At 48.0% G+C, this 27867-nt stretch overlaps 1 protein-coding gene across 1 annotated transcript in view; it reads left to right on the forward strand.

Moving 5' to 3' along the window:
* The window catches only part of LOC137439250 (polycystin family receptor for egg jelly-like), a 252807-nt gene that overhangs the window by 215209 nt on the left and 9731 nt on the right, over positions 1–27867 (forward strand). Inside the window, exons 21-22 of the mRNA XM_078767971.1 lie at positions 19993–20181; positions 20410–20610. Coding sequence (XP_078624097.1) covers positions 19993–20181; positions 20410–20610 — 390 coding nt within the window. The remainder of the gene's footprint in view (positions 1–19992; positions 20182–20409; positions 20611–27867) is intronic.

The raw sequence follows: 27867 nt of genomic DNA on the forward strand, positions 1-27867 counted from the left end.
TCTGCGAGAGGCCTTCCGCGAAGGATACGCACCTCACGCAGCACCTCCCTTGGGCGCAAGTGATCCAGGACCCGCGACAACTGCCAACCGATGGGCCGACAGGTCAACAGGCCCTGCTCCCGGGCGAACCCCTCAAACATCCGGAAATGCCCCGGAAAAAGGCCGAGACAGCGGGAGGGACCGCCCTTCCAACCGCGCGACGGACGGCCCCAGAAAGAAAAACAGAAAGTCCCGCGCCAGCCGGCGACCCGGGTCCTCAGACACGAATAACTCCATGAGAGTACACGCAAACGCAGACATACATACAAACACCGGGCAGGGGACACCCTTCCCACCCAAGGACGGGCTCATCTTCACGACCCTCCTACTCCTGCGCTCTGCTCGGGTACCCCAGAAGAAAGTGAAAATTATTCCTTCTCGAGCCCGTCCCACCGCAGGAGGAGGTGGGGAGATTCTCGCCAAATACAACAACTTACCGATCAAAACATTCTTGATAACTAAATTTCGCCCCTCCATGGTTAGGCGACGAGACCGCCAAGAAGCGACCTCCAATTCCAATCCCCCAAAGACCGTTCGCCAGTTCTCAGCGGCCACGCCGCCTGGGTCAAAGCAGACCCCGAGGATCTTTAATCGATCTCTCCGCTCCGTGTACGGGCAAGGGGGGGCGGAGCCCGTCCTGTGCCGACCAAAGTGCATGACCTCACTCTTCTGAGGATTGATTTTAGAAGAGGAGGCCAACCCAAAACGCTCGCAGAGACCCACCAGTCTGCACATGGCGACTGCATCGGTGACAAACACCGACACGTCGTCCATGTACAGACTCACCTTTAGGCGCTCCCCATGGGTTCCGGGAATCCACAACCCAGGGAAGGATGGGTCCGCTCGCAGTGCACAAGCAAACGGTTCAATACAAAGGACAAAAAGGACTGGTGACATTGGGCAGCCCTGCCTGACCCCAGAAGCGACTGGGAAGGCTCCCGAAAGGTGTCCGTTGACCAAAACGCGGGCTTCAACGTCCCTATACATCAGGTCTACCCAATGCATCAAATTTGGCCCAAAGCCAAAACGGTCCAAAACGGCCATCATGTATTCATGTGACACTCTGTCGAAAGCCTTCTCCTGGTCCAAACTGACTATGCTCAGTGGGAGGCCTCTCTCCTCCGCTAGCTGGATCGCCTCTCGAACCAGGCCCAGGCTGTCGGACACTCTGCGTCCCGGAACAGCACAAGTCTGGTCCGGGTGCACGAGGTCCACCATGACACCGTGCACCCTCTTAGACAGCACCTTTGTTAGTATCTTGTAGTCGACATTCAACAAAGTGATCGGGCGCCAGTTGGACAGATCCTCCCGATCACCCTTCTTGTGCACGAGGTTTACGACGCCCCGGCGCATCGAATCTGGAAGCCTCGCAGAGGTGGCTAGCTCCCTCACTACCTGCAGATAGTCCTCGCCAAGGACGTGCCAAAGGCGGCGATAAAACTCCACAGGCAGGCCGTCGTCACCCGGGGTTTTATTCGCGGCCAAATCCCTAACAGCAGAGGTCAATTCCTCCAGGCTCACCGGCTCCTCCAATCGCTCCCGCTGTTCGGGGCTCAGATGATTCCTCAGATGGCCGAGAACGTCGGCCATCTGGATTTGGTCAACCGGTCGTTTTTCAAAAAGCCTGGAGTAATAGTCCTCCACTGCTTAAGTAATTTGGTCCGGATCCGAAACACGGCCTCCCCCCACATTAACCTGGGCCAAGTCGCCCCTCTGCCTGGCACATAGTTGGAAGAAAAATCTGGTACACCTTTCGTTCCCCTCCAATGCCCGCACCTTGCTCCGGAAGATGACGGCCCTCGCCCTGGCTTCGAGGAGGCAAGAAAGCTTCCCCTTCACCCGGCGGATTTTCCCCGACACGTCCCTCCCTTCGCAAAGTTACTTATGCAGGCGCTGGAGGTATGCCTGCATGCGCTTCAAACGCTCTCGTTTCCCCACGGCCCTCATTCGCCCGGCCGTACGGAAAAACCCTATGGTCCTACGTTTCACCTCCTCCACCAGGCTGCCGAGGTAGGGAAGAGGCACCTAACCGTTTCCCACTCCCTATACTTCCGAACGTAGGCACACACTAAACTGTCATCCTGCAAAAGGCGACAGTTAAGCTTCCAGAGTCCAGAGCGCCGGGGACCGCACCCCATTTAATTCAATACCCAGAGACAAACGACAGTGATCTGAAAATGCCACCGCGTGAAGTACCAGGTCCGGGTCGCCAAAATTTGGTGTCAAAAGGATGTAATCAAGCCTAGCCCGACTGGTACCAGCCGCATCGGTCCAGGTGACCTCATTCCTTTCCGCACCCGTGTCCCTCAACCTAAGATCCTGAACAAGCCCTTTAAGGGCCCGCGCCGATGGCCCCAGGGGCAACCTGTCCAATCTTATATTAAAATCTCCCCCGACGATCACGGGGCCAGAGGTGGAGAGGAGGGGCCCCCAACTGGCACAGGAGCTCCACTCTTTCTTCCCCCGTCGTTGGAGCGTACACGTTGACCAGGGTCAGTGGGGTCGAGGACACCACCACCCTGAGCACGGCCAACCGCCCCGGGATAATTTCTTCTAAACTAAGGACCTCGACATTCGGGCTCTTAATAAGGAACCCTAATCCTGCCGCCCTGTTAGTATAGCTGCCGGACCAATACGACTCTCCGTACCGCCAATTTGCACGGAGGTATCCATACTCACCGTGCGGAATATGGCATTCCTGCAACAGGCAGGACATCCCATTCAAAATTGCGCAGTTCTTCAAAAATAGCGATCGCTCCGGACCGTGGTACGGACTCCCCGTACATTTAAACTCGTTAGTTTAAAGCTCATAGGTGTTAGTGTATTAATCACCAACACTAGTGCAAACCACGAAAGGGGAGTCATAGGACTTATGAAACTCCCTCCCTCCTTGCCAAGACACGACAAGCTACCATTCTTCCTCCCCCTGCGGTTCTTCCCGCAGCCGGGAGCCACGAGGGTGCCCGGGAGCCAGTCCCCCATCTATGCAGACATTCTCCCCGGGTAGCAGGGAGAGGTCCTCCTCCTCGGGGGTCAAATAAATTACCCCCCCTCGCCCGCCACCCGGGGAAGAAAGCCACCAGTCCTCCGCGAGCAAACCCTCCTTGAGGCCCATGGCCACAGCTGCCCCCGGAGGAGGGGTGAGGTCAACGGGTGGGGAACGACTCACGGGGGAACGGGGAACGTGAGCGTTCAGGGGAAGACGGCATTCGGGCCCTCCCCCGGAGACCTGCTGCGGCCAACCCCGACTGCGCCCCACCCCTACCACGAGCAGGCGATCCCCCAGGCCTGGATGGTGTCGCTTGTATGCACGGGGGGGGCTCTGCGCCCCACAGGGGTTTTCTTCTTTGACGTTCTTGTGTTCTTTCCCTGTGGGGCTTTGCCCAGAGGAGCTTTCCCGTTGTCCTGGCCCCCTCCTCCGACGCTTCTTCTCGATCCATTGTTCAGGGTCACTTTGCTCATAGCGGAGGAGGAGCCATCACTTCCAGCCTCCGGCAGCGGGGGGTTTCTGGCACCGAGGATGTTTCTTCTGACCCCGCCACCGGAGCCACCATTCCTCGTGCATCCTCCCCTCCCACCGCAGTGGGCCCGACACCCGGCGAAGCCACATCCAGGTCCTGCTCTAACCCTCCCTCCTCCATGTTCTCCTTTCCCCTCCACCTCCCTCCCCTTACTTTCTACGGGGCGGGGGGCTGACACACACACAAACACATTAGTCCCCCCCCCCCCTGACCCCAGATGCAATACCCTCCCCTGTCCCCTTGGGCAAACCCCTCCCCCACCCCTTGGGCAAACCCCCTCCCCCACCCCTTGGGGCAACCCCCTCCCCCACCCCTTGGGCAACCCCCTCTCCCCAGCCCCTTGGACAACCCCCTCCCCAGCCCCTTGGACAACCCCCTCCCCAGCCCCTTGGACAACCCCCTCCCCCAGCCCCTTGGACAACCCCCTCCCCAGCCCCTTGGACAACCCCCTCCCCAGCCCCTTGGGGCAACCCCCCTCCCCAGCCCCTTGGGCAACCCCCCTCCCCCACCCCTTGGGCAACCCCCTCCCCCCCACCCCTTGGGCAACCCCCTCCCCCCACCCCTTGGGCAACCCCCTCCCCCACCCCTTGGGCAACCCCTTCCCCTATCCCTTGGGCAACCCCCTCCCCCAGCCCCTTGGGCAACCCCCTCCCCAGCCCCTTGGGCAACCCCCTCCCCAGCCCCTTGGGCAACCCCCTCCCCCACCCCTTGGGCAACACCCCCCCTGGTCCCTGGAGGCACACCGTCCCCTTTTCCCTGTCCCTGGGGGGCACACCGGTCCCCTGTCCCTTGGGCAACACCCCCACTCCCGCCCGCAGCAGCACGCATCTTGCTCGCGTAAACTCCTGCGGGCAGGAGCGGAAAGTGTGCCCCGGCGCACCACAGAGGTTGCACCGCACCGCTTGGGTGCAGCGCTCCCTCAAATGTCCCAACTCTCCACACTGGGTGCAGATACTCGCTGTACACCCAGTAATCAAGTGGCCAAGTTGACCGCATCGGCGGCATAATTTCGGCTGTCCCGCGTAAAAGACTTGGCCTCGGTCCATCCCCAACCATAATTCCATTAGGGATATGGGTGGCCGTGCCGTCCTGCCTCGTCCGCAGCTTTACCCGGAACTGCCGAGAACCGGTCCAAATACCGAGGCTGTTCCGGACGAGCCGTACTGGGCCTCGGATGTCCGCGTATCGACTGAGCCAAACCTTGACATCATAGTCACTCACAGCCTTCGTTGTACAGGTGGACTGTCACGACTCTCTCCTGTGTTTCTGAGAGAGCCTCGACCGCCCAGTCTGCCAGTTTCCCAGCAGACCGAGCGGTAGCCCACCGGCGCCAGAACTCGGCAAGTCCCCTGCCCTGTTTGAAAGTACACGTCGAAGCCACGGGCGAGGGAGATCAGGCAGAAAAAGTCAACAGCCTTGAACCCCAGCACACCCAACAATACATCTTTCCCGAATCTATCTCCAGCCGGCACACTGCAAGCATCAACCAACCGAAACCGGACACAATTATGGCGCCTGCTCGCCATGCCGGGGGTTCTAGGAGGGGGCGGAGGACAACACTCGGGGTGGGGGGAGGGAGGGACGGGAGACGAAGGGGGGCACAAGACTCCCCCCTGTCTGGTGGGCAACGCCCCCCAAACAGGAGGAAGATGGGGGAAAGCAGGGAGGGAAAAGACGAACGAAAATGCAGGACAAACAAGCAATAATCGAAGCAATAAGTAAATAATAAGAAATGCAAACACAGCAAAACACAGGAAACGAAAACACCGGCAAAGGAGAACAGAACTGGTTCACTATAGCCGACGCATCCAGAATCCACAGCACCAAACAAACATGGTGGGACACTCAAACACCCACCTTTATACCCTTCACCACTCACCAACAAAACACACCAGATCATTCATACACACACATACACACACATACACACCCATACACACACAACACCAACCAACCAACCACCTAACCTTACATCATACACCACTCAACACACAAAAGCACACACTCATGCAAAAACTAATTCATGCAAAAACACACACCCTCACCCACTCACTCATATACACAAGATAAGAAATAATAATGGTAACAAAACGTTCGACGTGCCTCCATAAACTTCCTCCATATCCAAAATGAGCCTTTCAAGGCATCCTGGGCCACCTTGTCACACATCCTCCTTCTTTCTGTCCCACACACTCCCAGCCTAGCAAGAAATGCAGAAAAGGAATTGCCAATATACCCTCTACACCCCACCTCAACTGGCTGACACGAAACTCGCAAACCCTTCTCCCGGCACTCTGCCTCCAGCTCACTGTACTTTCCTCTCTTCCTCTCGTGCACCTCCTCCATGTTCTCTTCCCAAGGTACCGGCAACTCCCCTAAGATGACCTGTCTTGTTGCACTTGACCAAATGACAATGTCAGGCCGCAACCCTGTTACACAGATCTCCTCTGGGAATACCAATTGTGGCTTTAGGTCTGCCACCACCTGCCAATCACAAGCATCTGACAGCCCTCTTGCTTTCCACCTCCTCCTCTTTCCACCTCTTACCACTTGGCCCTCTTTGACAAACCACACCTCTCCCCCATCAGTCTCCTTCTCCACTCTTCTCTCTCTCGATCTCAGCACCTCTTGTTGCACCATCTGCACCACCACCGCCAGCACCTGATCATGTCGCCACCTGTATCTTCCTGCTGCCAATGCCACTGAGCATGCACTCAGTGCATGCTGCACCGTTCCCCACCTCCACACAAATAACATCTCTCCTCCTGCAACAACCCCCACAATCCCAAGTTTACTGGTGACGGAAGCACATCATACGTTGCCCGCAACAGGAAATTCAACAATATTGGCTCCATCCTCCAAATCTCTTGCCACTTCAATATCCTCACCCACACACCTTCCCACTTAGTCCAAGCACCTTGCTGTGCCTGACCGACTGCTTTCACATATCTCCCCTCCTCTTCCTTTCTTCTCACCTCCCTCTCAACCATCTTCCTCCTCTCTTTCACACATGCCTTTCTCCATCGCTCATGCTCCATCCACCCCAAGCCATGCTTCCCATGCTGTACCATCCCCATGACCTCCTCCTGTTGCAACCGCTCCTCCATCTCATCCACATCTGCTCTCGCATGCCACTTCCGACTTCCCTTCTTCTCTGGGAGAGCATTCTTTACCACTGCATCACTTGAATCCCGCAACAGCATGAACTCCCGCACCCTCACCACCTTAAACTCCTCGGTTAATGATGTCAAGGGAAACTGGAATTTTCCACCCTGACCATAAAAGGCAATGTTCGTCAAACAGCGTGGCACTCCCAACCACCTCCTCACAAACCCAGTCACCACAACCTCCATCCTCTCTACATGCCCAATTGCAATATCATACATCATCAATGGCCACAATACTCGTGGCATCAACCCAAACTTCAAACACCATACCTTCAACTTACCTGGCAAACCACATCCATCAATCCTCTTCAAACCTCTCAAAAGCTTGTTTCTGACCTCCTCCACTCTTCCCACATCATTCAACTCCACTGTATACCATCTTCCCAAACTCTTCACAGGGGCCTCTACCAATGATGGAACCACCTCCCCTCCCAGCTCAAACCTGTGCATGTTATCCACCACTTCTCGTCTCACTACCACACTCCTCGACTTTCTTGCTTTAAATCCCATTCTTGCCCACCGCATCAACCTTTCCAGTCGTCCCAGTACCTCTACTGCTGCATCAGCGGACTGTTGGACAACTGTCAGGTCATCCATGAAAGCAAACATTGCTGGCAACCTCTGACCAGGGGCTAGCTCCACTTCTTTCCCATGTCCACTCACCGCACATATCAACAACTCCATAACCAGCACAAACAAAATCGGGGAGATGGTACATCCCATCGGGATCCCCACTTCCAACTTCTGCCACTCTGTTACATAGGACTGTGTCGCAAACCGCATCCAAAACTGATCATAATATGCCATCAAAAAATCCCTAAATCTCCGTGGCACCAAAAAGAAATCCATGGCATACCTGATCAAGGCATGCGGCACTGACCCATATGCATTCTCCAAATCCAGCCGTACCACTGCCACATCCTTCCTTTGCCTCTTTGCCTCCTGTAACACTTGCCGGACCATTGCCAAGTGTTCAATGCATTTTTTTTTTTTTTTGTATACTGAATCGAGGCTCGTGAAAGAGCTAACATTTATTTCACAAACAAATCAAACAGACAAACAAAATATATAAAAAGAGGGAGCGGTAGACAAGATGGGGAGAGAAGGGGAAGCACACAAACACAACATTTGAGAGCAGGGACATCGGGAGATGTGTGGGAGGGAGAGGGCTTGGGGGGGGGGGGGGGGAGGCATGAGAAGGGGGGGGGGGGGATCCTGGTGATCCTGGTATTCCTGCCTTCTGCACAGAACCATCCACAAAACCATTCCCTCTGATGAAGCCTGAGAGCCGTGCCGCAAAGACACTCATCAATATCTTCCCATCTACATCGAGCAATGATATTGGTCTAAACTGCTCCAGTGTCACAGCCTCCTCCTGCTTTGGAATATAAACTCCTTCCGCCATAGTCCATTGACTGGGCACCACTCCTTGCATCCATACCGCATTCAGAGCCTTCCACAGATACTGCCTGATGCCTTCACAACTCTTAAACACCTATATATATATATATATATATATATATATATATATATATATATATATATATATATATATATATATATATATATATACTGTATATATATACTGTATATATATATATATATATATTTATATATATATATATATATATATATATATATATATATATATATATATATATATATATATATATATATATATATATATATATATATATATATATATATATATATATAACTGTAAGAAATAGTAGAAACTCCAAAGTACGAGCAGGGCGTCTCATTTGTATTGAATATATAATCGTTAGATTAAATAAGACGCGGACGTAGCTTCAGGACGTCGATCTTTAATTGTCGACCAAGCTTTCGACCAACAAAGGTCTTCTTCTGAGTCAGCCCCAAGTCAGCCCCAAGTCAGCCCCAAGTCAGCCCCAAGCACTTCCGTTGAACTTGGGGCTGACTCAGAAGAAGACCTTTGTTGGTCGAAAGCTTGGTCGACAATTAAAGATCGACGTCCTGAAGCTACGTCCGCGTCTTATTTAATCTAACGATTATATATATATATATATATATATATATATATATATATATATATATATATATATATATATATCTATCTATCTATATAAATAAAGGAGGAGTGTCTGTGTGTGTGTGTGTGTGTCTGTCTGCATGTCCGCTTATAACCCAAGAACTACACATCGGAGAAACGTTTTAGACACAGATTCGGAATCAGCATAAAATTCTGGTGGTTATAGGCTACTTTTTATTTTAATATCAATGGTTTAAAAAACCGGGCCAGCTGCAATTCCATGGTGTAGTTTGTGGTGGCGCTATTGCCCCTTTCCGATCCCATGATGCATTGCGGTTCCGATTAGCGATAAGGTCTATGCGCTATCACCGACACTTTTCCACCTTTTCCATACCTTTTAATCAGATTTAACTTATCGTCCATCATAACCACATTACGCTTGGAAACATTAGCATTATCCTTCTTCGGACCCATGGCTAACACAGACACAGTAAAGGAATACTGTACGTCGCCTCTGTTTTGAATGAGAATCAGCAGTTGCGCGTACGTACAGTATACTGTACGTAGATATTTATATATTTTTAATGTGCTTTTTATTGTATTTTAAATTGTTTTTTAGCTTCTTTTATTGTTAATTTATGTACTATTTTATTTATTTTAAATATATTTGTGAGGAAAACAAATGTTTTCACGTCCGTAGGAGTGACGTAAAGTCGCACATAATGACGTTCGCTGCCCGGTCATGAAAGAAATTATGATTCTCTTGACAAAGTGACATGAAGATCAGGCAGTAAACCTCCCAACTGAGTTTCTCAACAGTCGTCAGCCTCAAGGACTCCCAACACACAGGTTGATTCTCAAGGTGGGAGCACCAATTATGCTTCGAAGGAATCTTGATCCACCAAAGCTGTGTAATGGAACACGATTGACAATCCAGCAAATGATGCCGCATGTCCTAGAGGCAACCATCCTCTCAGGACAATACAGAGGAGAGAAAGTATTCATTTCAAGGATACCACTTATTCCACCTGACCTTCCATTCTCCTTCCAGAGGATTCAGTTCCCCATCAGGCCATGTTTTGCTATGTCCATCAACAGGGCGCAGGGGCAATCAATGAAGGTTGTAGACCTGAACTTCACAGAACAAGTGTTTGCCCATGGCCAGCTGTACGTGGGCTGCTCGAGGGTTGGAAAACCAAGCAATCTTTATGTCTTGGCATCAAGTAAGAAAACCAGAAATGTTGTATACCCAGAGGTTTTGAGAAATTGAAAATTGAAAAAACGTCATGTAGGAAATGTACTGTGATATTGCTCTAAAATATACATGTTCTTTTCATCATATATTTGTATTATTCTTATTCAACCCGGGCGAAGCCGGGTACCTCAGCTAGTATATACATACATATATTAACACCCCAAGAGGACGAATGACCGAAACGAGCTTCAACTCAGAGGCATATTTCAAACTTGGCAGGATTATCTTTTCGCACGCATGGGAAGGTTCGAAGTCTTACCTGATCGGACGGCCGACACTGGGTTAATCCGAACCTACAAACAAAGAAATGAAACAAGACAAGAAATTGAAAGTAAACAAATAATGGTTAAATGAAAATAATGCAAGCAATTAAAATGAATGTGAAGTAAAAACTATTTCCTAATTTGAGACGTCTCCATTCAGACTCGTATACAAACAAGGGGAAAATAAAAGTAAAAATAAATGATGTTTCCTTTCAAGCCGGCTGGCACTTTGCTTTGCGTCCCCAAATGGCTGCAATGGCTTGCTGGTCGTCAAACCAGAGTAGTGGGAGCAAACCAAACTAAATGTCTGAGGTTTAAATAAGACAGGTTCCTCCAAGATCCTCTAACGATGTTCTAATCATTTGCCCCTGAGCTGGTGCACCTGATTCTAATTTTAGGTATTTGAAGTAGTAATAAATGTAGGGGTGTACTTACTTTTTCCACATGTGAAATTTGCATTTATGTTTATTTAAATTATACAATGGACTACAAAATGTAAATGTTTCATGATATTTGTTATATTATATCACCTTTATCTATCAATATTGTTGAAATGAAGATCAAATAGCTGTATGTTGAAATATGTTGAAGAAGTCCAAACTTTACATGGGGTGTACTTACTTTTTCACGTGACTGTATATACATGTATACATATACACGGTAGACACGGTATATACGGATGAACTTGATGGATATGTAAGCAAAGTTTTGGGAGGGGTGGGGATGGTTTAACGGGTGTAGAAAAGATCATGGTCTTGGATGGGGGATTTTTTTTTTTGTATACCAAGTCGAGGCTCATGTAAAAACTAACACATCGCCCATATAATAAAGGGAGCGGGAGACAAGAGGGGAGAGGAGAGAGGAAAGCACAATAACAGTGGAGAACAAGGACATCGAGAAATATGTGGAAGGGAGAGGGCTGGGACGGGCTACTTGGGATAAACAAGATGGGCACGACCACGACTTTCAGGAAAGAAATCTGAATTTGAAAAATGTGGATTTGGGGTGCATTAATGAGGGTAGAAAAGAGCAAGGCTTTGGGTGGGGGATGATAAGAGATGGTGGTGAACAGCTGTTTTGAAGACCTGGAGGGAGGAGTGGGATTGAAGAGAGTGAAGGAGTTAGTTCCAGAAACGGGGAAAAAGAGGAATGAAAGAGTGAAGGTGAGCAGAGAGTCTTGATTTTGGCAGTTTCACCAGAACAGGGTTACTGACAGATCTTGTGCGTCCTGCAGGAATATTTGGGGGACAGAGCACAGACAGAGCATGGGTAGCTAGGCCGGATAGGAGTCGGTAGAAGACAAAGACCACCAACCTGCCTGTGATCTTTGACAGTGAAAGGCCCTCAGAATTAGCTTCATCGTGGGAGACACCAATCTACAAAAATGGATGTGTGTGTGTGTGTGTGTGTGTGTGTGTGTCATATTTTTTGACATCTGTTAATTAATTACATACTAATCAAATTTACCTTTTAACCCTTTAGACTGCTGAGACCCCTTAGACCTTGGAAGACCCTTTAACACTTGAGATCCAAAAGACCCAGATAACCCAAAAGTCCCCAAGGACCCGAAGTCCCCAATGACCTAAAAAGTCCTTGATGATCAAAGAGTCCCCAAGGACCCAAAAGGCCCAGATGACCCAAAAGTCCTTAATGACCCAAAATATCCAAAGGTCCCCAAGGACCCAAAAAGTCCTTGATGACCTAAAAGACCTAAACTTCCCCCAACGACCCCAAAAAACCCCATTGAATCTGGCAGCCAGGTATGAGCCATGTTTCTTTTTTTTTCCATGTAGCGATTTCTGGAGATAGAGGTGGAACCTTTTCGATTTTTTCCAAGATAGTGTCTGTACCACGTGACCTATGACGTTATAATTATCATTAAAAAATTCTACAGGAGGAGCCGCACATATTCTGAAATTTTCGGGTCCATCGGTCTAACAGTTGCAGTGGAATTTTTGTTTTATTCATACTGATCAGATCAAGTGTTGAACTTGTCGAATTACGACGTCATAATTAAGGCACGGATGACATCACCATCAACATCAACATATCTTATTCCCCATGGTGAGTACTTGACATTGATCCATGTTTCTATTTTTTCCATCGAGCGGTTTGGGAGATTATAGAGGTGTAACGTTTTTCCAAGATGGCGTCCGTACCACGTGACCTATGACGTCATAATTATGAATTAAAAAATCTACTGGTGGAGGCGCTTCTATGGTAAACTTTTGTGTCAATTGGACCAACGGTTGCCGAGAAAATGAATTTTTAAAATGCAGACACGTACGGCACACGGCACACGTACGGCACACGGCATATGGACACAACTGAATGCTTAACCTTGCTTTTCGCTTCGCGAACGCAGGGTAAAAACTGGAAAAGGAAAAACAAAGTTAAATTTATAGAACACTGCTGCATGAAACGAAAAAGGGGCGACAATCTCCAACCTGAGACAAAAGCATGTGCCACGTTTTCAACTGTTCCACAAAAAAGACAAACATTTGACACAGAGGGATCAAACTTGTGCAGTAGTGTCTGTGTGACCAGGGCCTGATGCACTAGTCTCCAGTTTAAGTCTCCCGTCCGTCCAAGAGTTGGAGACCTATACATTTCCCTCCGCTCAGGAAATAAGAAAGATCCAGCTAGTAAGAGCTCCTCCCACCGGTTTTTTAGAAGTTTTGTGAAACCAGGTATAACCGCCTCTTGGCATCTTACTATAATTCACCAAATGTCCGTCCGTCCGTCCATTCGCAGGTACCGCAAAAACGGATGAACCGATCGCAACGATATTTTGGGTGGGTAATCCTGGGACCCCCTGGAGTAAAATAGGCTATATTGTTTTCCAATTTTCCAGTTTTTCCAAACATGATGGAATAATATTTACCGATATCAACAGTAATGTGGCTTTTATTTAAATTCTACAAATACTGTTTTGATTTTGATGAGAATTATGAACCTGCCGCGAATGCGGAAGTGGACAGATGACGGCAATGAGCGGGTTTGATAATATCCCAATACAACCGTCATTTAAAACAGTATTTTGTTAAAGTATCAATTGATGATTGGAATTGAGTGAATACAATTACGATTTTGAATTCGTAATTGTGTTCACCCAACCGTATGGAACTTCACATCAGGATTTAAATATTTGTTTATGTCACGAATGTTGTTAAAAGTTTATTTTATATGTTAATGCTATTTAATTTGTGATTGGAGTTATGCTGTTTGGAATGAAAAAAAGAGAGATATCAGAGTTGAAGTGAATGACGAAATGACGTGATGGTTTCTACTTTCTAAACGTGAAATTCACGGATCGCCATATGCAGATTCGCCATCGACTGGGTATGGAACAAACGTAACCGTTTCTTTGCGAACGGGTACGGTTTTCATGGAAGTCCTTCACGAACTTGCTGTCCATGTCTGACGTGCGACTGAAGGTGCTACAGAAATGTGGAATTTATTGGTTTCACGCTTTAGCATTCACCGTTTCTGCATTGTCTGTTTGCTTCTGGCCTCCCACCCGTGCGTAGCACGGGTACCTCACTAGTATCTTATAAATTGATTCTTTCCCCATCACATGAAATATGCCAATTTCATTTGAACTTGAGAACACACCGTTGTTTTTCTGAGGTAATTTGAAGCTCTGGGAAATAAAGGCGATCGTCCACCACTTCATCCACACCAGTCCACCCGATATTTAACTTCTGAAAAAATTTGTATTACTAATCTCAACACTTTATCCACTTTTCTAGATGATCTCACCCCAACTTTTGAGGTCAGAGAGCTAGTGGATAATCATCCACTTAAGGAAGGCTTCATCAGGTCTCACACTCTACTTATTCCATTACTGGTGAAGGAATGCATAAAAGACCTGGAGGTTGAAAATTCAAGGAATAGAGGATTCTCAAACAGTGGCTCATGTACAATTTTTTTTGCATCATATGATATCTCTAACCACTCCGAGGGCTTGTCAAGCCTTCAAAGGCTCTGATGAAATCTGGGGAGCAGAGTGACATCAACATGTTGCAGGTCCATTAGGAAGAGTTCTTGGTCATATTTCAGACCATCTGCTTCCCACAGCCAGGCGTTTGTGAGGCTGCCAAGGAACACACTCACTGTACAATAAACGCTTTATCGTCATTAAACGAAATGCCATTATCCGACTCGGGACATGTATCAAGCTTTGGTCACCTGCATTTCGAGGCTTACACACATCAGGCCCAAGCCAATGGTGGCCTCCTCAGAAAAACTGAAATTTTTTGAAGGATTTTTTTTACCATTGGAAGATAGGGCTCATTTTTTTTTTAGATTATCTTCTATATATTCTATATTTAACATTGTGATATGAAAATAGTTTTCATATTTGTTGTAAATGTAGTTTAAACTCGTGGTTATTCGTTAGAGCGGTGTATTTTTTTTTAGCAGCGTCGTCTTCAATGTTTGTTTGTAATAAAGACATATTCTGTCATTTTAAAACCACCAAAGTGTGTATTAGATTTCCCGTTTCATAAAATGTATCGTTTGATACGTATAATGCTTTAAAACTGTTTTTTTTTGTTTGTTTGTTTTTTTTTACCTCAGAAGAGATATCAACATTTAGCTCAGCGAATGCCATTCGCGGTGTCAGTATTTGATGAACTTATAAAGACTTAGTTCCAGATTTGTCAATGGCTTAGGTATATTAACAAACGAATAAAACAGATTTGGCAAAATTCCAACTTTTTAAAAAAAAGATCGCATATTCACCCAGGGTTGTGATAGGCTGAAGAAGAAGAAACCTCGCATGGGCTTCCCAGACCAAATAAATAATTCTGGTTCTGGCTCTGCGATTTTCAGGTTTATTACTCCCGCCAAGGAGTAACGCATTCGATCGTGTCCGTCCGTCCGTGTGTGTGTGTGTGTGTGTGTGTGTTCGTATGTTCATATGTTCGTGTGTTTGTGAACAAGATATGTGTAAAAGTTCTGAACGGATTTGGATGAAAGTTGGTGGGATGATTGCCCTTGGGATAAGGAAGAATTGATTAGTTTTTGGTGAAGCTCAGGATATTATTCCTGATCCAGGAATTTATTTTGGAATTTTTTTTGGGAAAGATTTTTTCTGTTTTACTGCATTAAAGCTTTTATTCTTATTCTTAAATGATGTTTTTCTCCTCTAATTCCGAGATATATCAAAATAAATTCTCTGACAGTTAGAGCTTACTTTCTTTTTCATTTATTGTTTTGGGGAGAGGGGATGTTAAACAAAGCGTATTATTCCAACTAAACCCATGGCGGGAGTATGCGCTCTACTGAGTGGCGTTCTAGTTTTTTCAATGAAACCCTCCCAATGTTTTTGTACATATGCTTCAATTCCTAAGAGTAATCCTAAATATTTAAATTCCTCTTTATTCCACTGCACCCCTCCTGGTGGAACATGCAGTGCTAAGGAAGGAGGCCTGGGTCCCACCCACAAAGCTACACTATTGTTTCAATTCAGCGGAAGTGAGCTCAAACTGAGACAGACAACGAGAGACTTCACTAACATCATTACGATTGGAAACTGCAACACAAATGTTGTCTGCGTAAGCTGAAATCACCATTTTGGAGTTTTTCTGACAAAGCGACTCCTGCCACTGAAGTTCGGAGCAGAGATAAAGGTTCAACCAAAAGATTGTACAGCATACCTGATAACAGGTAGCCATGTCGGATGCCTCCCTGAAAAGGGGAAAGGATGTCCTCGACTATAATTTATCTTCAACAGACAGGATGCATTTTATATAATAACTCAACATAAGAAATAAATTTTTCCCTGAAACCTATTCTCCTTAGTACAGCAAACAGAAAAGAATGGTCAATGTTGTCAAAAACTTTTTCTTGATCTAAAAGTAACAAACCAAAACCGTGGGATATAGTGCGACCAAGACAGATGAAGTCTCTTACCAAAAAATGTTATCATAAATATAATGTTCTGGAATACAATATGAGTGATCAATATCAATCAAAAAGGGGATGACTTCCTTTGGACGCACCACAAGTGCCTTTGACAGAATTTTATAATCCGTGTTCAGGAGTGACACGGGCCTCCAGTTTGTGACCTCTTGCAAGTTCCCCTGCTTAGGAAGGAGACGCAAAACCGCCCTCCTGCAGCTCAGTGGCAGTTCACCTTGTTCAAGGCTATCATGAAAAATCTCAAGTTGAGTAGGGCCGAGAATGTCCCAGAAAGCTTGATAGAATTCAACTGGAAGTCCATCAAGTCCAGGAGCTTTTCCATCTTTGATTTCTTTAAGAGCATTAGTAAGTTCTTCAAGAGAAAAGCCAGGCTCCAGTTGTTGTTGTTGGTCTTCAGACAGAGAAGGGAGCAGTTCAAACATCTCATTTCTGATCTCCTCATTCACTGTTATCAATGCAAACAGCTTTGAATAAAAGTCTTGTAATTCACGCTTGATGTCACTCAGAGGTCAGAAGCGCACCATCAGAACAGCACAAAGCATGGATCTGCCTAGAGGTCTTGGCCGTTTTCTCCAAATTGAAAAACATTGTTTAGTGTATCAAGTTGGATTTTATCCATCTGCAGTCGGATGAAAGCTCCGTCTGCCTGCTCCACCATTTCAGCCAGCTGGACATTCTCGTTAGACATTTTGGCTTTCTGCTCACAATCAAGAATATCACTTTTAAAGCAGATATCACACCGAATGTGTTACATGTGTTATATGAGCAGTATTGTTGGCAAAAACACTTAATTTGGGATTTTGTGCAATCCCACCATCGTCTTAAATTTGAGTAGGAATACTTTTGCAATTCACATTCTTTCCATACCATTCTAAAAGCTTATTTGAAATGTGCACTTTGTGAAAGTTTAACATTGAATGTCCAATATGAACTTTTACAAACGTGATTAGGTCAACCACAAACCACAACGACCATGTGATGGTCGGAAATAACCAGACTGCCTTATGTAAGAATTCTTGACAAGATTTACCATATCACGGTTGACATATATTCTGTCTAAACGAGCCATCGTCAAAAGATTCCTTGAAGCACAAACCCATGTATACTGACGGACAAGCTGTGCCAAAGGCCTTGCACAGGGCGGATGAGGCTCAGAGGTGTTCCTATCAAGTTGTGGATTGAGGGTGCAGTTGTAGTCTCTCCCCAGACACAATAACATAGACAGATCAACGGTGCTTAAAAACCCGCTAACTTATCAAAAAAAACACTTCTTTCAAAGCTAGCACTGGGGGCGTATACATTAGTCATGCAGATCTTTTGATTACCACTGACAAATTCCACAGACAGCAAATACAATAACCCTTGCAAATTTCTCTACAATTTATCTCCGAGGGCTGGGGTCTTGGATGTAACACTATTGCCACACCAGCCTTGGCATCAACGAAAGCGCTAGAGAAAAAGCGACAACGTTTAAAGATTTTACACCACTCAACCTCAGAAGACTGATTTACATGTGTCTCCTGCAACATTAGCACATCAATATTTTCATTTTGAAAAAGTTGAAACACCAGGAGGTGACGCACACAACTACGGCCTCCATTGATGTTTAGAGATGCTACCTTCATCTCCATTCTGTCATCTATTCTTGGAGTTCCTTCCCCACTCAAGTAACATTTCCTTCGCCTTTGGAATTGGGCTTCTGACATGTTAACTTGATAAGGTTCACAAATCATGCTTTTTACAGTTATAATAAAGTCATGTAGATTAGGGAGTAGTGTTTGATTTTTACACGTCTTTTCCTCAACTTTTCATCAAGGAAATTAATAACGTTTTATTGAGAGACCATTGTGGTGTCATTTCCCCCACCCTCATTCACTTGAGCGCTTGAGGCACTAAAGGATGGAGTGGACGAGGTTCCATCCGAATCAAGTGCTTCATCTGTGCCCTTTTCAACTACTTGTTGAAAACATTCTTTTGGAACAAGGAATTTCACACTCTTTGCAGACCCTTCCAAATTTACCAAATCACCCATATCCTTCACCACAACATCCCCTTCATTTGCATCTTTCAGGGATGGATTAACATTTTCCACAAGGGGATTCTCCCCTTTATCTATTTCCCCATCGTTAACAAACACAGCTGCTAAACTCTCAGAGAAGGTTTGACTCTCAGGACAAACACGAACAACATCCTGAGGTGCTCGACGGTTTTCTGCATCACACGCAAACTCGGCAAGTGGTGTAAGCAAATCTTCCTCACCTACACATATTTCGGGTACAGTTTCCGGTACCACCAAGGGGTCCCCGCTGTAGGGCCTTGGAGGTCATGCGAGTCCGACACGATCTGAATCTCGTTTTGATTCTCCTCAGAATCAAAGGAATCATCACTTGAACGTCTGTGGCTATTTCCACAATAAATGGTCATTTTGACGGACCCTACTTTGAAGTGTATTCTTGACTGGATATGTTGGTCGAAGAATGTGAGCTAAATTCTGTTTGAGAGCACATGTAATAAAGTTATAATGGAAATAAAATCATCGCCGAGTAGTGCCTCGTTTCATTTGTGTGGGAGTGTAAATACTAATGAATAAAATGTTACTAATTCGTAAGTGTGTTGTCCGTCAAATTGTTACGTGGGTAATATCATGTCATTCCCAAATCGGTAAGCATGGTGAGCACCGCTGCACAATCCATTGAAACACGGTTTCTTAGCAGACCTCGCTTACCCACTACCAGCATCACAAAACAATCGCTAGTTCCATGGGAATCTCGGCACTACGATCTGTCCAATGTGTTACATGGGTAAGCAATTACGTGAGTAATGTTACTGAGTTTTATTGATGGCCTAAATTAAAATGGGAAGTGGTAAAAACATCCAAAAACATTGCTCTCGTTTCATACCAGTCCTCTTCAACCACGATAAATATGCTGCATTCCCAAATTCACTACATCTCATAAAAAAATCCCTACCCATACTACGAAAAGAGACGGTTTCCATCCTCACCGCATCGGTAATCTCGCCACATAACGGATGACGGAACAGGCGATTTACAAAGTAGGCCTTATTTGACATTTGTGAACGGAAGGTATAAGCACCCCTGCATATTTTGTTGCAAGCATAAAATGTGTACATCTACCGACTATTTTACAACTCTGCTGTCTTACTCACGCAATATTTTGACGGACATGCGTTACGTGGGTAATGAAGTTTTGCGGTCTCTCCAAAAAAAACTATGAAACAGAAATAGATTGAACTCTAACTGAATTGAAAGAACTGACCGTAGTGTTCAACAATAACTAAAATAATTATCACCCAGATTTCAAACAGGGCCAACCTGAGAGACATGAACATGATGTACAATACAACAGAACACAAAAAGTGCTTTCTGTATCACACTCCTTCATACAATACACTCCCACACAAATGAAACGAGGCACTACTCGGCGATGATTTTATTTCCATTATAACTTTATTACATGTGCTCTCAAACAGAATTTAGCTCACATTCTTCGATCAACATATCCAGTCAAGAATACACTTCAAAGTAGGGTCCGTCAAAATGACCATTTATTGTGGAAATAGCCACAGACGTTCAAGTGATGATTCCTGTTTATTGTTTTATATACTTCATGGAGGATGTCATCTGCACCATATATTCCAGGGAGTGAAAGGACAATAAGGCAGTTGACAAAGTAATCCAATAAATCAAATATGAAGTTGCGGTCTATTTTATCATGATGGAAGCTCATGTAATTGCAATGCACAAGAGGCATCAAACACATTCTTTGTGGATCTCTTTTCTTTCCAGCCTTGCAGGACTGCAATGGATCCCCACTAAACAAGGAGTGTATTAAGTCAGCTGTATCGTGGCAGAAGGATACGGACTCGTACTCTGCAAACTGGTCTTTTTACAACAGCTCAGAAAAATCCAACAACTATAAGATCTGGGTCTATCAAGATTCAAAGCTACTGACCCTTCCAGCTGTTACTTTGTTCGGTATAATAATATTTTGTTTTTGTGCATAATTGTTTTGTTATCTTTGCTGTATATCAATTTAGTTCCGATGTGGAAAGACAACTTGCAAGATAATTTGGGAATTATTTTAATACTTGTCAAAGAATTCTGATGCTGATAACTTACTTATGAAAGTGGTTGTTCATATTGAACTATTAGGAGTTACTTCACTGTCTAAGTCGTTATTTGTACCACTTTTTGTTATTTTAGGCCGTGTATATGACTATGGAACAGGAGGGTACATTGCGCATCTTGGAACAGACTTGACAGAAGTTGAAGCGATGGTTACTTTGTTAGTTGATAATCAATGGATGGACATGAGGACCGTTGCAGTCTTCACAGAATTTTTTATTTACAACCCGAACGTGAACCTCTTCTGCCATGTGAACACACTTGTCGAATCAGTCTCAGGTAAGGGTTATTACTCATTGGATTGCATTATCATACTCAAATACACAATTTGGTGTCTGTCTGACCACGATACATTCGGTCGTTACTTATTCAATCTCAAACAAACTCGACAAGAGGACTAAGGGTCACACAAAGAAGGTTGCAGTGAATTAATTCCCCCCCCTCCCCAAATGGGTTGTCCATCTTGGGCAAACTCCGTGTTAAGGTGTATAATCTGTGTTAAGATAGCTAATTGTGGCGTTTTCTCCCAAAGACGCTTCTCATTGCAAAAGTAATAACAACGTTAATGATAATATTGTAGAGGTTACCGGAAGCATGACACAATTACCGTGCACCGGCCGATGAAGCAACCGGCGAGCGGTCACGTGTCCGGACTCGCCCGGGCGTGTCCAGACTTGCCCTCTCGGGCGACCACTCGCCTTGCATACCACGCCCCGTCGAGAGGCGTGACTTACCTATTTTGCATACCACGCCCCGCCTGAGCGGCGTGGCTTTTGTGTGTTCAGTTTGCGTTATAAATTGCCGCCCGTTTGAGGGGCGGATTCAGTGTACTTTTGAGTTCTTTGGTTTTGAGCTAAATAAATAGCTCGGTGAAACTTCGTTCCTGTGTCGTCCATTTTGTCTGGCTTATTCGTGCGAGCACAGCTCCCACAATTGGTGACCCCTTTCTAAGAACACGGCGATGGAGTCAGCTGTAGCTTTGAAGCTCCCGGGCTTTTGGGAATCTCACGCGGGTGTTTGGTTTGCTCAAGCGGCTTCTCAATTCGCCCTGCGGAACATCACGGAGGACACGTCGCGCTACCACTATGTGGTCTCTGCGCTCACCACCTCCTCCGCTGCCCGGGTTCTGAGCTTCCTCCAGCCGACAAATACGGCATGCTCAAAGGCCTACTCCTCGGTGCGTTTGGACTCACGGAGACCGAACGCGCACGACAACTACTACACCTCCCGGAGCTGGGCGAGGCCTGTCCATCTGAAAGCATGGACCACATGCTTGCTCTTCTTGGTGACCACAGCCCAGACTTCCTCTTCCACGAGCTATTCCTCCAGCGGCTACCCAGGCAGGTACGGTTAGCTTTGGCTAACTCGCCCATCACGGACCCTCGCGCCCTGGCCAAGGAGGCCGATATATTTTCTCGGCCAGGCGACACGTCGGAGCGGTCGCCTGGAACGCTGGGCTGACTGAGGCAATGCCCGCGCCATGAGCGGTGCCTCCACCGGCCAAGTCCACGCCACTGACGGCTGCGGCCGCCGCGACGCCCCGTTGACTGAACCCGACGCGACCGCCGGAGCCTCCACCAGAGCGGACCATGTGCTATTACCATGCCAGGTTCGGGCAGAAGGCCAGAACATGCCGCCCACCGTGCACTTTCGGCGGGTCGGGAAACGACCAGGCCGGCGCTCGCTGCCTGCCATGAGCGTCGGCCATTCAGGCAGCCTTCTGTTTATCACGGACACGGAGACCGGGCGGCGTTTTTTGTGTGACACCGGTGCTCAGCTGAGCGTGATACCCGCCTTGGTGGAGGACAAACAGGCCAAGCTATGCGGCCCCGCCTTGGTCGCCGCAAACGGCTCCTCCATCCGCACCTTCAGTTCGCGCAGCGTCGCATTCTACTTCGGGGGCCAGCGCTTCAGGTGGGACTTCATCACAGCAAACGTGCCCATGACCTTGCTGGGTGCAGATTTTTTTTGTGCGCATGGGCTTTTGGTCGACGTCAAACGGCATCGGCTCATCAACGCGGAGACCTTCAGCTCACTCGCTTGCTCATTGAGCGGATCCGCTCCGACCAAGTTAGCCTGCGCGCTCCCGGCCGTGGACGATTTCACCCGCCTACTCGCCGAGTTTCCCGCCCTCACGCAGCCGACGTTTTCGGCTGTCGCCGTCAAGCATGGCGTCGAACCCCACATCCTGACCACAGGTCCACCGGTCTACGCCAGGGCTCGCCCCCTGGACCCAGCCAAACTCGCCATGGTGAAGGCGGAATTCGACGCGCTGGAGCGATTGGGCATTGTGCGGGGCTCGAATAGCGCGTGGGCCTCGCCCCTGCACATCGTGCCCAAACCGGGTGGCGGATGGTGACCATGCGGCGATTACCGCCGCCTCAACGATGCCACCACCCCCGACCGGTACCCGATACCACACATACAGGACTTTTCCACCCGTTTGGCTGGGTGGGTGATCTTCTCCAAGGTCGACCTTATTCGGGGCTACCACCAGGTACCTGTCCGGCTGGCCGACGTTCCGAAGATAGCTGTAATTACACCTTTTGGCCTCGTCGAGTTCCTCCGAATGCTGTTCGGCCTTAAGAACGCGGCCCAGGCCTTCCATCGGCTGATGGACAGTGTGCTGCGTGATCTCACCTTTCTGTTCGTCTACCTGGATGACATTCTCATTGCCAGCACTTCCCGGGCGGAGCACCTCGTCCACCTGCGCATGCTTTTCGAGCGCCTCGGCCAGCACGGCCTCATCAACAACCCGGCGAAATGCCAGTTTGGCGTAACGGCCGTCGACTTCCTGGGGCACCGCATCACGAAGCACGGGGCCGTCCCGCTGCCGACCAAGGTGGAGGCAGTCACAAGTTTCCCGCGCCCCCGCTCCATCAAGGCCCTACAGGAATTTTTGGGGATTGTAAATTTTTACCACCGGTTCGTGCCTCGTGCCGCCCAACTCATGCGCCCCCTGTACGAAGCCCTCCGGGGCAAGCCGGCCAAGCACGTCGTCGCCTGGACCACAGAGCTGGACGCGGCGTTCACGGGCGCTAAGCTGGCCCTCGCCAACGTGACCATGCTGGCACACCCGGCGCTCGATGCACCCATCGCCCTCACCACGGACGCTTCCGACTACGCGGTGGGCGCTGTGCATGAACAGTGGGTGAACGGAGCTTGGCAACCGCTGGCCTTCTTCAGCCGACAGCTTCGCCCTAACGAGCGCAAGTATAGCGCTTTTGACCGTGAGCTCCTCGGTCTTTACCTCGCCGTTCGCCACTTCCGCCATCTTTTGGAGGGCCACCCGTTCACGGCGTTTGTGGACCACAAACCCCTGGTCTTCGCCATGGCCAAGGTTACGGAGCCGTGGTCGGCCCGCCAGCAGCGCCACCTCTCCGCCGTGTCCGAATTTACAATGGTCATCCGGCACGTTGCGGGCAAGGACAACGCTGTGGCTGATTGCCTCTCCCGGTCTGGCGCGAACGCCGTCCACCTGGGTGTGGACTTCGCCTGCATGGCGGCCGTCCAGACCGCCGATCCCACGGTGCAAGCCCTCCAGACAGCGGACACCCTCCTGCGGTTGGACGACGTCCCCTTCCAGGACACAGGCACAGTTCTCCTGTGCGACGTTTCCCTGGGCCAACCTCGCACCATCGTGCCCACCGGATGGCAGCGGCACATTTTTGACGCCCTTCACGGCCTTTCTCACCCGGGCCGGAAGGCATCACAGAAGCTCGTGGCAGCAAAGTTCGTCTGGCACGGGCTCCGCAAGGACGTCCGCGACTGGGCCAATGCCTGTGTCGCCTGCTAGCCCGCGAAGGTCCACCGGCACACCCAGGCCCCGTTGGCACCATTCGACGTGCCCGCGCGGTGCTTCGACCACGTCAATGTGGACCTGGTGGGACCCCTTCCCTCCTCGCGGGGCTTCACCCACCTCCTCACGATGGTGGACAGGACCACCATGTGGCCGGAGGCCATCCCGCTGGCATCAACAACATCTGCCGACGTGGCGCAGGCCTTCATTGGCACTTGGATTGCCCATTTCGGCGCGCCCTCGGACATGTCCTCCGACAGAGGCCCGCAATTCACCTCCGAGCTTTGGGGTGCGGTCGCCCAGGCCTTGGGGGTCAAGCTTCACCGCACCACAGCCTACCACCCCCAAGCCAACGGCTTGTGCGAGCGGTTCTACCGCTCGATGAAGGCCGCTCTCAGAGCCAGCCTCCAGGACGACGGTTGGGCCAACAGGCTCCCGTGGGTCCTATTGGGCCTCCGAACTGCCCCTAAAGAGGACCTCCAGGCTTCCACCACCGAGCTGGTCTACGGCCAGCCACTGCGCGTGCCAGGCGAATTCATCCCTGACACCACCGCCCCCTGGTCCGCGGCTCGCCAACGCTCGGACCTCCAGGAGGCCGCCATGAGATTTGCCCCCGTGCCCACATCCCACCACGGCTGCCCCCAACCCCACATCCCCCCAGCACTTCGCACTGCAGAGTACGTTTTTATCTGGCACAACGCACACCGGGGACCGCTCCGGCCGCCGTACGATGGGCCTTTCCGGGTCCTGCAGAGGGACGACAAGTCATTCGTCGTCGACATGGGCGGCAAGCTGGACCGCATCTCCGTGGACCGCCTCAAGCCGGCCCATTTGGACCTCGACCAACCTCCACGGTTGGCCCTTCCTCCACGACGGGGCCGTCCCCCGTCAACCAAGCCCCCCACCTGACCATCCACCGCCACGCCGCCGACCACCCCCACACGAATCGCCAGGGGTCGTTTCGGCCGGGTCATCAGGACCCCCCTCAAACTGACTCTCCCGGTGCAGGTTAATTCTGGGGGGGCGCATGTAGCGGTTACCGGAAGCATGACACAATTACTGTGCACCGGCCGATGACGCAACCGGCGAGCGATCACGTGCGTGTCCAGACTTGCCCTCTCGGGCGACCACTCGCCTTGCATACCACGCCCCGTCGAGAGGCGTGACTTACCTATTTTGCATACCACGCCCCGCCTGAAAGGCGTGGCTTTTGTGTGTTCAGTTTGCGTTATAAATTGCCGCCCGTTCGAGGGGCGGATTCAGTGTGCTTTTGAGTTCTTTGGTTTTGAGCTAAATAAATAGCTCGGTGAAACTTCGTTCCTGTGTCGTCCATTTTGTCTGGCTTATTCGTGCGAGCACAGCTCCCACAATATCATAATATTAATATTATTACAAAACAATATTAATACTAATAATAACCCACCTCCCCAAAGAGTGTTTCCTCTTTAAACAAACGCGTGTTTACGTGTATAAACAGCTTATCGTTTCGTTGTCTTGGGGCACCCCTACCAGAAGTAAAAATATTATAAACCACAAACACGTACAATTAGCTTTTGAAACACTCGCTAATGCTGTTTAACATTGAACTGAAAAGGAGGAATCCTGGAGAATGTTTAGTTACGAAGCAGCCAGCTCGCACTTGCCAAACCTACCGTTCCTTATCAACAGTTTTGAATGGAGTGCTTGCTCGAATGCTTAAGCCACTTGGCGAGCACTCTACAAGAAACTTGATAAATAAACACACCCTGATGTTCTTGAGGCCTGACTCTAGACCTACCGTAACTATTTACCCCAGAGAGGAATGACCGTTCCTGCCACCCCCATAGGGAACGGGTGCACTCGTCATACTAAAATACGCAATTTGGTGTGTGTGTGTGACTGTCTGTCTGTCTGACCACGATACATTCGGTCGTTACTTATTCAACCTCAACCAAACTTGACAGGAGGACTAAGTGTCACAGGGTGGAGGTTGTAGTGACTTCATTTGCCCTGCCCCCCCTTCCCATGGGAGTTTACTGCCTTGGGCGAAATCTGTGTTGAGGTGTATATCTGTGTTAATATAGCTTATTGTGGTGTTTTCTATATGACATATGCGATATGACAATAGCATAATATTATTAATGTTATTACCAAACAATATTAATACTAATAATATCCCCTGTCCCCAAGGTGTTTTTCCTCCTTGAACAAACACTGTGTTGATGTTTATCAATAGCTTATCGTGGGAACACCCCAAAAATATTATAAACCACAAACACACATGATTATCTTTTGAAACTGTCGCTACTGCTGGTTAACACTAAACTCTAAACTAAAATGGAAGAAACTCGGAGTGTGTTCAGTTATCAAGCATCTAGCTAGCGCTTGCCATGCCAGCCGTTCCTTATCATCGAGGTTCTTGGCGAGCACCCCCGATGTTCTTGAGGCCGAACCTAAATCTACCGAAATCCATATACCACAGGAATGAATGAATGAATGAATGAACAGGCAGAGATGATAATAACATGACCCTTCCTGTTTTTCCGCCATGGGTGTACCTGTATTTAAAATGAAAAACAAGGAAAATTGGAAAATGTGCACATTAACTTTTGCTTCCAAATTGTTGGGATGATCTACAAATTATGTAGGCATAGAAGAAGAAAGGGGAAGTAGCACTTGCATTTGCAGTATGTTGAAAAGGAGGAGTCATGGGTATAATAAAAATGTCGGGTAAAATAGGGGGAGAGGGGTATAATAATAAAATGTCGTAGAATCTTACTATAATTCACCAAATGTCCGTCTGTCCGTTCGAAGGTACCGCAAAAACGGCTCAACCGATCGCAACGATATTTTAGGTGGGTAATTCTGGGACCCACTTTCCAATTTTTCCAAACACTATGGAATAATATTTACCGATATGAACAGTGATGTGGCTTTTGTTGATATTCTACAAATACTGTTTATTCTACGTACCAGGAGAGAGTAGATCGGCTCCTGACGAACTCTTCCTATATAAACGTGTGGCTCCGAAGTAACATGGCAGCATGTGCAAAGCGACTGAGAAACATGTGTAGCGGCCGCTTCTGTGTTACAGATTCGACACGCACTCTTCACACATAAACATGCGACTGAGAAAGACGTGTATTGGCCGCTTCCGTTTTGCAGAATTCAATCTTTTTTTCAAAATGGATGCCATGTACTGTTTAGATTTTGATGATTTGCGTGTGATATGATTCAACGGATGTTTATATGAATCATTTAAAATAAAAAAAGCCTTCAATTTCTGATATTTTGCCTTTTCATTTGGGCTTCCCAATTGAAGCCCCACCCATAGGGCAGATATCGTTGCTAGTAATACAAATGTGACCGTTGGAAAGCTAATAATGGATTTATTTGGAACAAAAATTTGTGTCGGTTTAATTATCAAGATACCCATTTTAAAAGCACGTTTTTCCATGATTGAAGAAGAAACGGGATTTAGACCTTAATGCAGTGTTTGACATTTTTATTGTCCTATGACAGCAGGAACCTTTTTGAATAAAGCACCATGGAAATAGGAGCACACAAAATTTTATATAGTAATACTTCTCGAAGCAATAGAATAATATATAACAGTACACGGAATCAGCCCACAAACAACAACAACCACACCCACCAGGATATCAGCAACACAATTACGTATTACAAAGGACCCTTTTTTTCGAGTTTCACTTTATTTTACGTCCTCATTGACACTCACAGATAGACGTGCACTATGT

The sequence above is a fragment of the Myxine glutinosa genome, chromosome 14 (genome assembly GCF_964187855.1).
Source record: "Myxine glutinosa chromosome 14, kmMyxGlut1.1, whole genome shotgun sequence".
NCBI lineage: Eukaryota > Metazoa > Chordata > Myxini > Myxiniformes > Myxinidae > Myxine > Myxine glutinosa.